Genomic DNA, 16,035 nt, shown 5'->3' with positions numbered 1-16,035 from the left:
TATATATATATATATATATATATATACTGTCTGTATATATACCTGTATATATATATATATATATTACTACTTTGCGGTTTTTCATTTATCGCGGGTCTTCAGGGTGCGGATCCCCCACGATGAACGAGGGACTGCTGTAATTGTTTCTCCATCAGGTCAATAAAATGTCAACACTGAAAAATCCAGAGATGGTGTAGAGGTAGGGCAGCCAACCTGGGACCAGAAAGTCGCAGGTTCAACTCCCCACCATGCCCACATGTCATGGTGTCCTTGAGCAAGACACCTATTCCCTAATTGCTCCCTGGGCACTTACATAGCTCCCCTCTGCTCCACCTGGGTGTTTCTCAGGTGTCATAGGTCAAATGCAGAGAATTAATTTCATCATTGGATGGGAACAACTTTACTTCTAATGTTTCAGTTGGACAAAAAGGATTTAAAGTTCTTCAAGTAGGATGAGGGCTGCATTTTTGTCTTTAAAATGTTTGATGAAAATAAATATGAATAATTGCTCTATAAGATAAGTTGGTGTCAAACTATTTGTAATGTGTTATTATTTAATAGTTTAGACTGCACCACTTGCTCAGTCATTTCAGGTACTACAGATTTTCATTGTTTTGTCTTTATGTAATTTTGGGCGTGGAAGTTTAAAAAATAAACAACTTGTTTGGTTTGGTTGTCAGGAACTGGGATGATGGTGCAGAAGAATGTCTCCACTTTGTCGACACCCCCTCCCCACCTCCTCAGTGGACTGGTCCTCTTCATCTTGGTGTTGCTGTCAGACCTGTGATCCAGTTCACCTTGTGGACTTGTTTTTGTTCAAATAATCACCTGAGATGGTTTGAGTTTCAGAGCACTCAGATTAGTGTTAAATTATCACATTTCATATGTTAAAAAAACAAGGGGGGAGGGGGGTGCACTGCAGACGGTATAAACCATGCCGTATGGGGAGCAGAGCTCATCAGACTGATGATCTCACACTTCAGATGTTAGCAGGTGTTGAATTCTCCCTGAAAGGCAGCCCCATGAGCTCAATGAAACTGAGCTGGATTGTTCTGACGAGTGAGAACAGGAAATTATTTGGGGGAATTCTAGATGCAGCATCGTCTCAACATCAGAGCAAACATACAGTGTGTGTGTGTGTGTGCGTGCGTGTGTGTGTGTGCGTGCGTGTGTGTGTGTGTGTGTGTGTGTGTGTGCGTGCGTGCGTGCGTGCGTGCGCACATGTCTGTCCAACATTAAGCCCAATGATTTTGTCCCCCGTCACTGAGTGAAGGGGGGGGGGGTGTTCGGGGACATCCCCCATTTGTCCATCAGTGCATGTTTGGACCTGGATAACTTGAAAATAATTAATGTACCAACTTCCACTTTGGTGTGTGGGAACATCTAGGAGTTAGACAGATTCCTTTTGAAAACTGGGTTGACTTGTTAAAATCCAAGATCAACACCACTGTATATAATGTATACATATGTACCCCCCCCCCCCCCCCCATTATTTGAGGAAACTAGGCTTTATAGTTTTATATTGCTAGAAATATAGTTTCCTTAAATCAGTGGGATGGCTGAAGATTAATCTATGATGGCCAAGGCCACCACTGGCCACCCTCTCGCTCCTCTACTGCACCTAGTGGTGGATAAAATGTCTCCCTCCTACGGTGGTTGACGGGTGCAAACGTGCAGCAAACGGCGAAACGCGCAGCAAACACGCAAACACGAACAAAATGCAAACACAAAAAAATCTTAACGCAAACTAAAAAAAACACGCAAACACAATTGCAACACATGCAACAAACAGAAAAACGCTGCAAACAGTGGAAACACCAGCAAACTAGGGGAGTGGTGGTGCAGAGGTTAGAGAAGGTGGGCCTGTGATCGGTACCGACATCATCAAAAATTTGGGTGGGGTAGGTGAAGCACCCACACCTGCCCTCACCCTCATTCGTCCCACTTTGGGCCCTTGAGCAAGGTCCTTAACCCCCACCACCTGCTCCTCCGGGTGTCTTAGACAGCAGCTCTCTGCTCCACACAGAGGCTGTGGTAGCTCGGTGTCTGTGGTTGTGTCAGGAAGAACATCCGGCGTAAAAACAACTGCCAAGTCTTTGTGCGACCAGTTCTCTGTGGCGACCCCTAACACAGGGAGCAGCCGAAAGAAGAAAAAATAATAAAATAAAAATTCCAGTGAAATCTAGATGGCACCGCTCATTGTCTGATCCGGGCTCTTCCACTGGCTGATGGATTTAGATCTTCTGGGGCAAAGTGCAGACTGCATGGGTGCTCCCACAAAGGATTTTAAAAAATGGCCCTTCATCTCTCCTGATCGCTCTCACCCAACGGGAACGTTTTTCTTTGGCCACGGGAAAATCGTGGAAACTCAAATACAGTGTTTTTTGTTTATTATTGGAACAACATGGCACACTGCAACAACGTCTTGATGACCGTGTCATGCTGGTCAGATGAGCTGCTGCTGAGAAAGATGGACACAAGAAGAAAGTTAAACGAGAAATTATTAATCATCAGAACATGGAAATGGTTTGACATATAGTTTTTAATTCAATATTTAACATGCTATTCTAAACAACAGTGTTGGAAGATGTCAGAGATTTTACATTAATAGATAAAGTTAAACATTTTAATGTTACAGCACTGACAGCAGCAGCAGTGTAGAGTTTAGCTTCCTGTTAGCAGCTAGCTTACTTTACAATCGGAGGCTGTTTCCTGACACAGTTAAAAAATGGTAAATTGATAAATATGGATAACGTTACCACAGCTAACTAACACTTAAATACTGTTTTTATTAACCTTACCTTGTGCTATATCTTGAAATTTAACCTCTATAAATAAAGGTTGAATGAATGAAACTCCGTGAAGTTTACAGACAGGTCTCCCGAGGGAGAATAGACCAGGAAGTACTGATCCACATCGAGTCAGAACGTCAGTTGTCTGACGTCATGTGAAAAGGGTCTATTGTAAAATTCTGCGTGTTTGAATGAATAAAGTATAAACTAACATTTTCTTTCTTCCTCTTCTTCTTGAGAGATTTATTTGTGGTTGGAAAATGTCTTTCTTCCTCCAAGTTTCTTTTATGATTTGTTCTTTGTTCTACTGCCCCTAGTGGTCTGGAGCACTTCTGTTTTTGTGGAGCGTTTGCTGGTGTCTTCACTGTTTGCAGCGTTTTTCTGTTTGTTGCATGTTCATTTGTGTTTGCGTGTGTTTTTTGTTTGTGTTTTCATTTGATTTTTTGTGTTTGTGTTTATATTTTGTGTTTGCATTTTGTTTGTGTTTGCGTGTTTTTGACTTTGCATCATGTGTTTGCTGCGCGTTTGCACCCGTCGGCCACTGTACCCTCCACTCTCCAGGGTCCGTCACACAAACTGTTCTACAGTGTAACTCCTCCCCTCTTGTACATCTTGCACCAAAAACATTTAGGTTTCTTTCATTCTCTGTTCAATTCCAGTCCAGAAAAACACTCATCTCAAGAACTACAAACATTCACAGTTTAAATCCCTCAGTGACGGGACATTGGCGCACCTCTTGTTGTAGTTGTATCTGCACGTTGTTCGTCCAGCACGTGTTTTTATTACCTTCAGTGGACCTTGTTGCTCACAGTCTAAATGCTGACTGTTCTTTTTTGTGCTGAGAAATTAAACATTCATTCTTCCTTTTTATGCTTTTATTATTATTATTATTAAGTAATATATGTGGCGCAGAGACATTTCATGTTATGTACATGAGCCTTTAAGACAAAGGGTCTTTTTTATTTCTTGCAAATGTCTGTATGCTTTGTTTTGTTTTTCTCATCTGCCTTTCCAGCAAACTTTATTTCCAAATGAATGTTGACACTTTAGCTGTAATGTAAAAAGTCTTTGTGTTGTTTTCCTGCTCATGAGCTGATTCACGAGGAGAAATGAAAGTTACCAAAGCTCTCAATTACACAAAACATTTGCATTGTAATAAAATTGACTTTTATTGTTACCACATTTGATTGAATGTGAAAAACAGAAAAAAGAATGGAAACACATGTATCTTTTCAACGTTTAATCTCTGTCCCATATTCTAAAAATAGAAAATTTGAGTTGTACACAAACTCCTCGACTAACTAGAGCGTGGCCACTTTTTTCTAAAAGCCGTGGCCCCAGGCCTCGCGTGTGTTTCTGATGTTTTGCTTCCATCAAGTTTGGAGCTCATGGATTTAGTTTTTAACTTGGTGACTGAGAACATCTGCAAACACAACAGGTTTCATCAGGGCTCACCCCCCAGGAGACACAGCAGATCATGATTTGACTTGCAGTTAAATTTAAGACGAGTAGGAAGTTATTTTATGTACATTTCTAGAAATGGGATCAAAATCATCCTGAAAATGTAGAAATCTTTGAAATGTAAAGTTGTGTTGGAAGCCTGTTTTATGGAACATCTGATTTCCTGCAGTTTGTGTGAAGAAACTGTTGCTTCCTGTTACGTCAGCCTTAATGTTTAGTAATGTTTTTATTTGTTGTTTACTCGAGGACTGATTCGTAAATCGCATTCTGAAGACTGATTTTAGGTTCACTTGCTGCCTAAAAGTTTAGAGATGTTTTTTCTTTACTGAAATGCCCATTCCAGCCTTGTTTTCTTTGTGCCTGAAAACCATTAGCAATGATCGAAAGACTTTATATAGTGAATGAAATCACGTGATTGTAATTTACTAATGTGCTTCATTTGAATGTGTAAAAACATTGAAAATTTCAGTTTGTCTTTTGTTCAGTTTTATTGACTCATATCCTGTCTTTTGATAGAAATCTAAGTTTACTTCAAACTTTTATGATTTTTTTTTACTTGAGAAATAGCACTGCATGTCAACAATCGACCAGTTTTCACAAAATAGGCAATGAAAGTTCACTGAAACTCTTTGATTAAAAAGTTTACTCAATTTTACGTCTGTATTTATTTCTTTTTCCCTTTTTATTTACTTTGGGTGGTGTGGGCAGGAGGTGGAGGTTGAGTAGTTGTCATATGAGTACTGATAGTTTACTGAATGTTTTACACCAGTTGTTTATTTTTTATAAGATAAGGTTCAAGGTGAGTTGATTGTCATTCACATCACGTGGTACATGAGATGGAACAAAATCGTGCACTCAAGGTCCCAGTTACACCCAAAAATGAAAAAAGAATCAGTGTACAAGGATCTAAGATACACGTTAAACAGTAATAATATAATATAAGATGGTGTATTAAGCATCAGCCTGAACATGAGTCTGTTGTGAGCAGATGGGAATGAATACAGCAGCTTATGTGTAAGAAATTGGCAGCATGGACGATCAGCAGCACAGATAAGTGTCAAATCTCCAATTAAAGTGTCATTACAGAGATTTTTTTTCCACTGATAATTCTGGTTAGAGATTCATGAGTCTTAACAGCTTCAGGGTAGAAGCTGTTCCTCAGTCTAGTGGTTCTACACTTAATGCTCCTCAACCTCCTTCCTGAGGGGAGTGGGGCGAAAAGTGTGTGTGCTGGGTGAGTGGGGTACTTCATGATGCAGGTGGACCTCTTCCTGCATCTAGAGGTGTACATGTCTGTGATGGTGGGGAGACTGACTCCAACATCTTCTGTGCAGCCTTCACCACTCTCTGCAAAGCTTTTCTTTCTGCAGCTGTGCAGCCTCCATGCCACACGTTGATGCTGGAGCACAGGATGCTCTCCACTGCACACCTGTAGAAGGAGGTGAGGACTGAGCTTCTCAGACCAGCTCGTCTCAGCTGCCTGAGGAAGTAGTCTCTGATGATCTTTCTTCATCAGGCTGGTGGTGTTGTTGCCCCAGATGAGGTCATTCACATGCACACGCAAGGACTTGTAACTTGAGACCGCTTCCACTGCAGGTCTATGTGCGGGGGTGGGGAGGGGGGTAGGTGTGTTTGTTCCGTTTGAAACCCACGACCATCTCCTTCATCTTCTTCACATTGATATGAAGGCTGTTCTTCCTGCACCAGCTCTCCAGGTGTTCCACCTCCTGCCTGTAGCTGGACTCCTCATTGTTTGTGATGTGTCCAACCACCACTGTATTGTCTGCAAACTTTACAATGCGACAGCCTGGATGGGTAGGTGTGCAGTCATACGTGAGCAGAGTGAACAGGAGGGAGCTCAACACACAGCTCTGGGAGAGCTAGTGCTGAGGGTTATGGTGAAGGAGAAGTTGTGAATCCTCACGGACTGCAGTATGTTGGTTAAGAAGTCCAGGACCCAGTTGCAAATGGAGGGGTTTAGTCCTAGTGTGAGTAGTTTGTCCATCAGGGTCTGGGGAATCATGGTATTGAAGGCAGACATGAAGTCCACAAAGAACATACAAATGTAAGAGTCCTTCAGGTGGATGAGAGCAGTGTGGACCACAGAGGAGATGGTCCTCTGTTGATCGATTCTTGCGATATGCGTATTGGTGAGGGTCCTCGCTGATGTTGGTGATGGTAGCTTTGATATGGGCCAAGTTGGCCAAGTCCAAGTTGTTTTAGGAACTATTTGGAATGTTGTGGGTTAAATGGTTGTTTAGTTCTGAAGCCACATTTTGAAACACTGTGCCTACACAATTATGAGTTCCATTTTGGAAAAGGGGGAGTGTCGCTCCCGGGCTGGGGTCCCGGCTTGGCCCGGGGGTCTCGGGTCTTGGCGGGTATGTTCTCAGGGTCTTGGGCTGGTGCATACGCCGGCGCCTGGCCCTGGCCTGGGGGCCCTTGGTGCGTTGGTGGGCTTTGGGGCCTCTACCGTGGGGGGTGATCCTGTTGGTGGGTGGAGGGTGGGCCATGGGAGGGGACGAGTGGATTCAGCCTGGGTGTCTTCTTGCCTTGCTGTGGTCGTGGTCTGGTGCTTGGCTGGGGGTCTGGACTGTGGGGAGCTGTGGATGGGTGGTATATTGGGGGATCTCGCTCGAGTGGCTCTGCATTGTTGGCCTGGGGGTGTCTGGGCTGTTCGGTGTGTGCCCTCCCTTGCGTGGGGCACTCTTATTGTGGGTGTTACTGTGGTGGACTGGTTCGTTCCTTTGTGGGGGTGGGGGTGCGCCCTCAGTTGCCGTGGTGCACTATCTGTGGCTGTTTGGGCACTCCGGGCTAATTGTCATTGTTGCAATTTGGTGGCTTCTTTAGTCACGGGGCTGGGTGTTGAGCTGGGGATTGGGTTGGGGGATCTGAACGGTTTTGGGGGGGTTGGGTTACTTGCCCCAGTTCTGGTCGGTCCTCGAGGCTATGTGCCTGTCCGTGACCTGGGTCCCTGGTGGTGCGGCTGCTCCTACTCCTGGATGGATGTATTGGCTAATGGTCCCAATATTGGATAAGGGGACACCCCCCCCCCCCCCCCCTGGTAGATCTCGGAGAATGGGGGGTGCCTATTGGGGTCAGTGGGGGAGCTGGCCCCCTGGGAGGGCATTTCCACCTCAGTTCTTCCTCCCCATCCCGACATCTTTTTCCGCCCACTCCATCACACCACCACTCAAACAGGGCCTTGGGGTTCAGGTGCACTACTGAGCTGGGGGGAGGATCCTCCATCTCCATGGTTCGTGGAGACCTGGACCCCAATTTTATTATACAACCTAGACACTCACATATAACAATCTCATGACACATACATTTATAGGGTCTGGAGTGGGCACACGGTGGCATATAGGTGGTGGGATGTGGAATCATTCTCACCTCTGGGACCTGTGCCCACTCTCATATGTAGCCATTTAGGGTTCTGGGCAAGGGTTGGGTAGGTGAATGGGCACTACCTGCTCTCTGGGGAGGGGGTGGGTCTGTGCCGGTCACCACCTCATCCCCCCCCATTTTAAACACACTATATAACAACATGCATCAACACCTTACTTGAGTGGAGGAGGGAGGTGTGGGGTCTTCCTATGAATTATGTATATAAATATATATATATATATATATATATATATATATTATTTTTTTTTCCCTTATACCCCCATTCTTTGTTTGACATTTGGGGTCGGGGCAGGGAGGAGGAGTAGGCCTCCTGGTTGGGGTCTGGGCCTTGGGGGGTGATATGAGATGTGGCCGATGCTCCGGTTCTCCCTGGGTTGTTCGGATATTTTGATCAAGGTTCCTGGTTGCGATGGCCAGACCTTTAGCTGGGGTAGCTGCTGGGTTCCGGCAGGGGTGTCAGCTGTGGTTGTGCATGTGTGGTCATTGGTGGTGTATGGCGTCGGTCGGGGGTGTGGCTTTGCTTTGACAGGGCGCTGGCTGGTCGGCCTGGTGTGACATTCACGGTGGGCAGTGCTGTATGCATGGTGGGGGGGGTGCATAGGTGGCGTGCCGGGGCTTCTCCGGGGCTATGGTGTGGGGCTTTTGGGGTGCATGGTCCTTGGTGCGCTGGGCTGGCCTTCCTCAGCTGCTGCTCCCTGTTGCTCTGGCCCCCGGCCTCAGGCCGGCTTGCGGTCGCTGTCAGGTGCGTGGGGCGCATGGACGGCCCGACAGAGGCTCTGTTGGGCTGTCTCTGTTTGCTTGTTTATGTCTCGGGTTGGGTTATAGGTGGTCCCCTCTCCTAGTCTGGTCCCCCCTGCCGCCGGGGCATTGCCGGCTCTCGGCATCTAGGACTGGGTGGTGGGGTGTGTGCCAGCCCGTCCTCGTCGCTGCCTGCTGGGGCCTGGGTGCCCTGGCTCTGTCGGGCCTCTGTTGGGGGATGGTATGACTTCGGGACTCGGGGCTTGGTGTCCATGGCCGGATCTACTCTGGAGGGGTGGGTTGCCGGCGGGGCCTGTGGACTCGTCGCTGCAGCCTCCTGGAGTTTCTGCATTGTGGTTGCTGGGGATTGACCGGGGCTTCCCTTTGCTTTTCTCTGGGGGTTGCGGTTGTCCCTGTTGGGGGACTCCCGGAGTTCCCGGCTTGGAGGTCGCTGTGTATCTGTGGCTCCGGTCTTCCTTGTGTTACCATCGTGTCTTGTGTGGACAGGTCTGTGGGTCCCCACATCCACTATTGAACATTTTTATGAGAAACTTTATAGTGACAAGCATGCTCACAAAGGTGTTTAGATTCAGGTGTTTATCAGATACACAACCAATTGGGTTGTGGTGGCCATCAAATATATCTTGTATTACCATGTACTGTATAAAATACGTTCTAATGATGTTATAAGTATTATTATATATATATATATGTTGTTTGTTGTTGTGGTTTCTCGGTTGTGTCTTTTTGTTTTCTTTCCGCAGGTCTAGAGTCAGACTTCACTGATCTTGATTTGTGTTCTCTTTATCCCTCTCTCTCTCCTCTATTCCTATCTCCTTCTTTACTTTTAACTCTTCTCCCACTTTTCTGCTTTATCTTCTTTGTTTTCCGTCCCCGTGTCCATTACATCTGAAACAAGCCCAAAGCAAATTCTAATAAAGTTTTATTTATATACGAAGTGGAGCATTAAGGCCAGCCATAATGATCTGCTTGTGAAAGTAAATCTGTTGGGCATCACTTTGACACTCAGACAATAATTCTGAGTGTCGCAATGCCGGACAGGACAAGGGAGAGAAAAAAAAACTGATGTTGGTGAACGTGAGCTACTGGTGGTCAAGTTGGCCCTCGAGGAGTGGAGGCACTGACTAGAAGGCGCCAAAGAACCTTCCCAAGTCTGGACTGATCATAAAAACCTGGAATACCTGAAAACTGCTCATCTCATCTGTGCAATGCTGCAGCTAATTATGTCTTGAGAGCGCACGCTGTGGCTGCACTCATGCAGTGACATGTAAGAGGAAATATATGAAGGCAGCAGACCAAGAAGTGATTTAAAGATGAAAATGTACCAGGGAGAGAGTCTGTGTGAAGTTAATGATGACCAGTTAACCAGTGAATACTGGGTGCAGTGGTGGGTGCAGTAGTTACAGCCAGTTATGAATCTTGGTGCACCATGATAGACAGCGTCCAACATCTGCAGCATCCAACATCTGCAGGGTTCTTGTAGGAGCGTTCATGTAAATAATGTCACCATAATCAATGGAGGGAAGGAAAGTCACAGTTACAAGGTGTTTCCTAACATTCAGGGTTAGACAGGATCTGTTTCTGAAAAAGAAATCCAGTTTAACTTTCAGTTTCTTTATCAAGTGTATTCTATTCAATTCAGTTTATTTATATAGCACCAATTCACAACAAAGTTGTCTCAGGGCACTTTACAGAAACATCCGTATACATAGAAAAGTCAATTAGTAAAGTTCTCTGAAGGAATTATTCATTTTATTTATATATCTCCAACTGACAACATACATTGTCTCAGGGAACTGTACAAAAGAATTAATAAACATTATAAAAGCCTATTAGTCAAAGTTGTCTAAGTTTTATTACAGCCTTGAGATGACTCAGCAGTTTTCCTAAGTATTTTCAGGAAAAAAAAAAAAAACAGAACAATCTGTTGATTTAGAAACTTTTTTATTACTATTTTCAGCCCAAAACAGCAAACTTTTGATTTCTAAGATTTTAAAAATATTTTCCAATAATCAATTGTTCAACATTTTTCAGGACCCATTTGTACCAAATGTTTATTCTGTATTTCCAGAGTTTTATCTTTTTTCCTGATTGTCTAAAACAACTTAAATAACATCAGCTGCTTGTCTTGTCTGCTTGTGGGTCAGTATTCATCCGGGGCTCGCTGGTTCGCGCAGTAAGTTCACTGGTTTATTGAATCTCTAGAATCTGTTTAACACATAACCTGTTTTTATTGCTTCTCTGTGCTTCATGGTTTTAATTTATAGATAAGCTGTATAAACTGATTAGACTTATTACTGCAGCCAATCTGATACTGCAGCTCATTTCTCAGTAAATCCTATTTCCTCAATTCTTTTGGGCTGGTGGTCATTCTTTGAAGTGGGGTTATTAATCATGTTACGCAGCTTCCACCGCACCACACTCTTATCAGCTGTACTTTGCCACTTTCTATTAGTCATTAATGAGTATAATATAAATAAGATGCATCTGCAGTGAGGTCAGGACTCTACATCTCTTCATCAGGACGTAAGGTAATAAGGTCCATCACCAGGTGAGGATGTGTGCTAGTTCGCTCTAAGCTTTTATGGCTATTATTTTTAAAGGAAAATTCATTTTTATTTCTTTAGTTCTCAGTAGTGGTGTGTAGACCTTCAGTAAAAGGTTGGATGAGTTTTCATACTGACTAAATGGTGTTTTACCATTTTCTGATAACAGACTGATTAGATACAGAAACATGGTCAGAAATAGATTTTGTGATTTAATCACCAGTTTCAATAATCATATTGAAACGTTTCACCATTTTCTGCTCATCCAGGCTTCAAATCTGCAGAGGTGGGAGCTCCGAAAGCAAAAATGACTAAATTTCTCACAGGTAAACTTCACTCGTTCATCACACGTTCATGGCCAGATTTAGAAAATCTAAAGCTTTTCCAAGTGGAGGTGTCACATGGAAATCCTCCAAACATTTGCATAAAGGAGATTTTCCAACAGTTGACGCCAGAAATTGTGCATGAGGCTTGGTTCAGGAAGAGTTACGATGATTTTTTATAGAACAGAAACTTTATGCATGAACTGTCTCCTGTACAGCTGTCTTCATGTGTTCTCCTTGTTCCTGTTTACTTGTTTGTCCTTTGCAGCTGTGGGCCTCCTGCTGGTTCTGCACATCGGTAAGAATCTACAAAAAGTCAGATTTTTTTCATACCAGGGTGTTTTTTACAGAATGAACTCTTAGTTTTGTTTGGGCCTGTCTCTCCACTCATCCTCAGCTTCATCCAGCAAGCTGGTGTGCCACATGACCAACTGGGCCCAGTACAGACCCGGGAGTGCCAAATTCACCCCAGACAACATCGACCCCTTCCTGTGCACACACGTCATCTACACCTTGGCCACCATCAACAGCTTCAACCAGATCACGACCGTGGAGTGGAACGACAATGAGCTCTACACAAGCCTGAACAGCCTGAAGAGCTAGTGAGTTTAAAGTTATGTTCACCTCGGCTTTAAACTGAAGTCGGCGTCAAACACAAAGAAAGGTCTAAACTGAAATTTTCACCGCTTGTAACTCCAACAGCTCTTTGGTTGGTAAAGACTGTGGTTCTGCACTAACGGACCTGAACAGAACTGTTTTATACTTTGAGTGTTGGAGACGTGACTCAATCTGCTGGCACATGAAATACACGATCGAGAATGACTTTCAGCTACTACTGCACCGAACTTGAGCCTGATGTCTGTAAAATTAACCGAGTTGCTAAGGTAGCGCTGTCAGCCATCTTGAACCGAGTTTACTCCAAGAATTAACCAGTTATATATGTACCAGAAACTTATTAACTTAATGATAATTTCATTAAAGCCTGTCAAGAGGTTCATGAAATATTTTGCTAACAGACCGACTGAGGCAGACACAGGCAATAACAAATGAGTATTAAAAAGTATAATTTGAAATAAAGGTCTGTAAGCTCAGTCATCCAGGTAAATACAAAAAACGGATAAATCATGTCATCTGGACATGTTTCTTTTAGGGAGAAACGTTTCATCGTTCATCTGAAAGACTTAATTCACTTTCAGATGAACGACAAAATGTTTCTCCCTAAAAGAAACGTGTCCAGATGACAGCAAAGTCCATGCTCAATGGACTCAAGATGACATGATTCAACATTTTTTGTGATGTAGTTACCTGGATGATTGAGCTTACAGACCTTTATCTGAACCATTTTGGCCAGGTTTCCTGAGTTGTCTGTGAGTAGCAAGTTGGCCATCTGGCCTAAAACATTTGATTGTTATGGATGATGATCGATTGTTTTGGACGGATGGTCCTTTTTGCACGTGTTGAAGGCAGTTTCTGGGAATTCAACGGGAGGCTGGCTTGAAACACATCAAGGAGGTGCTATTTATAAGACAGATCTGGGTTGGCAGGCCTCAGACTGATGAAGACTTTCAGATGAAAGACGAAACATTTCTCCCAAAAAGAAACTTGTCCAGATGACATGATTTAACCTTTTTTGTGTTTGTACAGTCTGAGATTACATTATATTTGAAACTTCCTGTCTCATTTAGAAGCCAGTGGACTTATAATCCGCTGAAGTTGCCACAGTCGTTTTTGTGTTTCGTTTAAAAGAACGGGGGAAGCTCTACACAGACAGAAAAAAATCTTTAAAAGTAAGCCTCAAACAAACAGTTGTGCCAAAACTATAAAAAAAGATCATTCTTGAACCATAACTGACATGAGGGTCGGGTCTCATTTGAATTTTCAGGATTTTTGCAGCACTTTCTGTCAGAGATAAGTTAAAAACACCCTTTACTCTCTGCCTTCTTTGTGGATTTGGGAGGAAACCATTACATTGTTTTCAGTTCAAACTGTTTCCTGCATTGCGTTATTTCTATGGCAGGCACCAATAATTCCACTGTACATTTTACTTAATGTTAAAAAAAACAACCAAATACCACATTTTAGTTCAATCTGTAATATGTATAACACAAAAATGGGATGTTCCCATGAGACAGACTGTAAATGATATTTGGTTTTTACATCTTTTGCTATGAAGCAATCCAGCACTGAAGACTCTGCTGTCAGTTGGAGGCACAGTGAATGGAGTGAGCCCGTAAGTTCATCACAGATTTTCACACATTTCACTAGTCCAAAATACTGAATTCCCAACAAAATATGTCAAACTTTAATCCATTCATCTCACAGTTTCATTTCCATGGTGGTCAAACCTGAGAGTCGTGCAGCCTTCATCAGGTCTGCCATCAGTTTTCTGCGTGCTCATAACTTTGATGGTCTAAATCTGGCCTGGGAGTACCCTGGACACAATGGCAGCCCACAACAGGACAAGGAGAGGTTCACTCTGCTGATCACAGTGAGCACGTCTCTCATTACTGCTTCTGTTCACTAAAACTGGTTCAGTATATTGTTAAGCTTTGGTTTAGCCTCTTCTTTAGGAAACTTTGATCGTAGTAATCTGAGGTAAGTCTATTAAAGTCCATAACTTTCAGCTTTACAATAGCAGAAATACACCAACAGTGCCCAAACAACACAAAACCTCATTTTGTTTGGATAACCAAGTTAACACAATCATAAATATCTGAACTAACTTCAGTTCAGCTGGAACAGCTTTTCCCTCCCAGCCTGGACCTCCTGTAGTAATGTAATGGTAACCTTGAGAAGCATGAAATACTCTGCTCTGTCTGCAGGAGATGACCAAAGCCTTTGAGGATGACGCCAAAGACAACAGGAAGACAAAGCTACTGCTGTCGGCCAATGTTGCCGGAGTCAGGGCAACCATTGACAGAGCATACGAAGTCAACAAGATTGCTCCGTAAGTTTGATTTCTGCTGTCCACTAAAGACAAAGACGTAAAGACAAACTGGTTCCTGGTCGCTTTGTGGTGGACCATAGGAACTTCAGATCATCTGATAGTTTCTAGGTAACACAAGTCACCAATTGGCACTGAACCTCAGAAATGCAATAAAATTACCTTTCAACATGAAATGATGAAGAGAAACACCTTTTTTGGATTTTGGATAACTAATCAAACGCTTATTCAAAGTTTGGACATTCACTGACCCTAAAATGTTGCATCTGTCTTTTTAGTCTCCTTGACTTCTTGAACATCATGACTTATGACTTCCATGGACATTGGGAGACAAGAACTGGACACCACAGCCCACTGTACCGCAGTTCTCTTGACTCTGGGACACATGTGCACTACAACATTGTAAGAAACGAAGCAACACATCCAAAACTGCACCATCTTCAAATGATAGTTTTTCTTTTTTTAAATTAAACTCAAAGATTTTAATGTTTCTAGTTAGTTTTATCTGATGTCAAAATAACCTGTCTGGCACATAAACACCATCTATGAGTCTGAATCTGCAGTGCTGTTACGCTTTTTAGATCTGAGTCCATGTTGAAATATCACATATTTTACTCAGAACTCTTCTGTATCCCACTGGCTGGATCTGGGAGCCCCAAGTGAGAAGGTGCTTTTGGGCTTCACCACATATGGACGAACCTACCATTTGACCACATCAGCTAATGGCCTCGGCGCTCCAACCAACGGGCCTGCAGATGCTGGACCCTATACTCGCACTGCAGGTTTCTGGTCCTACTTTGAGGTACAACTTCTTGACATCTGTATCCTGAGAAACTTTCACATTTGAAGAGCCAGATAGAACCAAAATGATGATATTCAAAACACATTTCATGCGTTTGTTCTAACTCATGCTTGTGTGTTGCCAGGTATGTGACTTCCTCCCCAGTGCAACAAATTCTTGGATCCCAGAGCAGGAGGTTCCATATGCCACTTATGGCACTTCCTGGGTGGGCTATGATGACAAACGCAGCTATTCCTCAAAGGTAGGAGCTCTGTCTGGTTCTGTGTCTCCATTCATGATGAACTCAGACCTGTCAATCATTCTGCCATCGATGGGGTGTATTTATAGGTCCAGTTGCTGACCAGAAATTTGCTTGGTGGGGCTCATGTGTGGACTCTGGATATGGATGACTTTAGTGGGTACTTCTGCTCAGATGGAGCCTATCCATTGATCAACCACCTCAGGACATCAATGGGTAAATATTCTCAGTTCTGATCTCTAGAAAAGCCTGTTTTTGAATATTTGAATAAGGTTTCTTCAGCCTCTGAACATGCCATGCTGTTCTTGTGTGAAGGGTTTGCTCCAAAGCCCACCACCACACCACGCCCCACCACCACCAGGGATCCCATTTTAAACTTTTGTCATGGCCGTCCTGATGGGCTGTATGAGAACTCAGCTGATAAGACCTCCTACTTCCAGTGCTTCCAAGGGAATACTTACCTTCACCGCTGCCAGCCTGGTCTCATCTACTATGACGCCTGCAAGTGTTGCGACTGGCCCTGAGCTCCAGAACCCAGCCAGTCATTCACTAGATGTATGGTAGTGATTCTGTGTCAGTCCCTTCTGTTCATTGCTCAGCAGTGACCAGCCTTTACGCTTCTGGTCAGGATTTAAAAATAACTACCGGTAATTAGAAAAATGTTCATTGCATCAGATTCAATGTTTTGTTTTTTACAAAAAGAAGAGTTTCTTTAAAAAGTGTTGTAATGTGTGTGAAATGTAAACATTTAAATACACAAAA

At 43.5% G+C, this 16,035-nt stretch overlaps 2 protein-coding genes across 2 annotated transcripts in view; both read left to right on the top strand.

Annotated features, from left to right (window-relative positions):
- The window catches only part of cntn2 (contactin 2), a 51,649-nt gene extending 50,532 nt beyond the window's left edge, over window positions 1–1,117 (top strand). Inside the window, exon 23 of the mRNA XM_037679166.1 lies at window positions 681–1,117. Within this exon, the coding sequence (XP_037535094.1) occupies window positions 681–787 (107 nt within the window). The 3' untranslated portion in view covers window positions 788–1,117. The remainder of the gene's footprint in view (window positions 1–680) is intronic.
- Window positions 1,118–10,920: 9,803 nt separating this feature from the next.
- chia.1 (chitinase, acidic.1) lies at window positions 10,921–15,797 on the top strand. Its single transcript, XM_037679165.1, has 12 exons — window positions 10,921–10,971; window positions 11,236–11,292; window positions 11,558–11,587; window positions 11,687–11,891; window positions 13,463–13,519; window positions 13,612–13,777; window positions 14,112–14,236; window positions 14,512–14,635; window positions 14,853–15,035; window positions 15,160–15,276; window positions 15,363–15,489; window positions 15,589–15,797. The coding sequence occupies exons 2-12, from the start codon at window positions 11,274–11,276 to the stop codon at window positions 15,795–15,797; spliced, it is 1,362 nt and encodes a 453-aa protein (XP_037535093.1). The 5' UTR covers window positions 10,921–10,971; window positions 11,236–11,273.
- Window positions 15,798–16,035: the final 238 nt, after the last annotated feature.

The sequence above is a fragment of the Nematolebias whitei genome, chromosome 7 (assembly GCF_014905685.2).
Source record: "Nematolebias whitei isolate Nwh7 chromosome 7, NemWhi1, whole genome shotgun sequence".
Lineage (NCBI taxonomy): Eukaryota > Metazoa > Chordata > Actinopteri > Cyprinodontiformes > Rivulidae > Nematolebias > Nematolebias whitei.
This window is presented reverse-complemented; position numbering and strand designations above follow the sequence as displayed.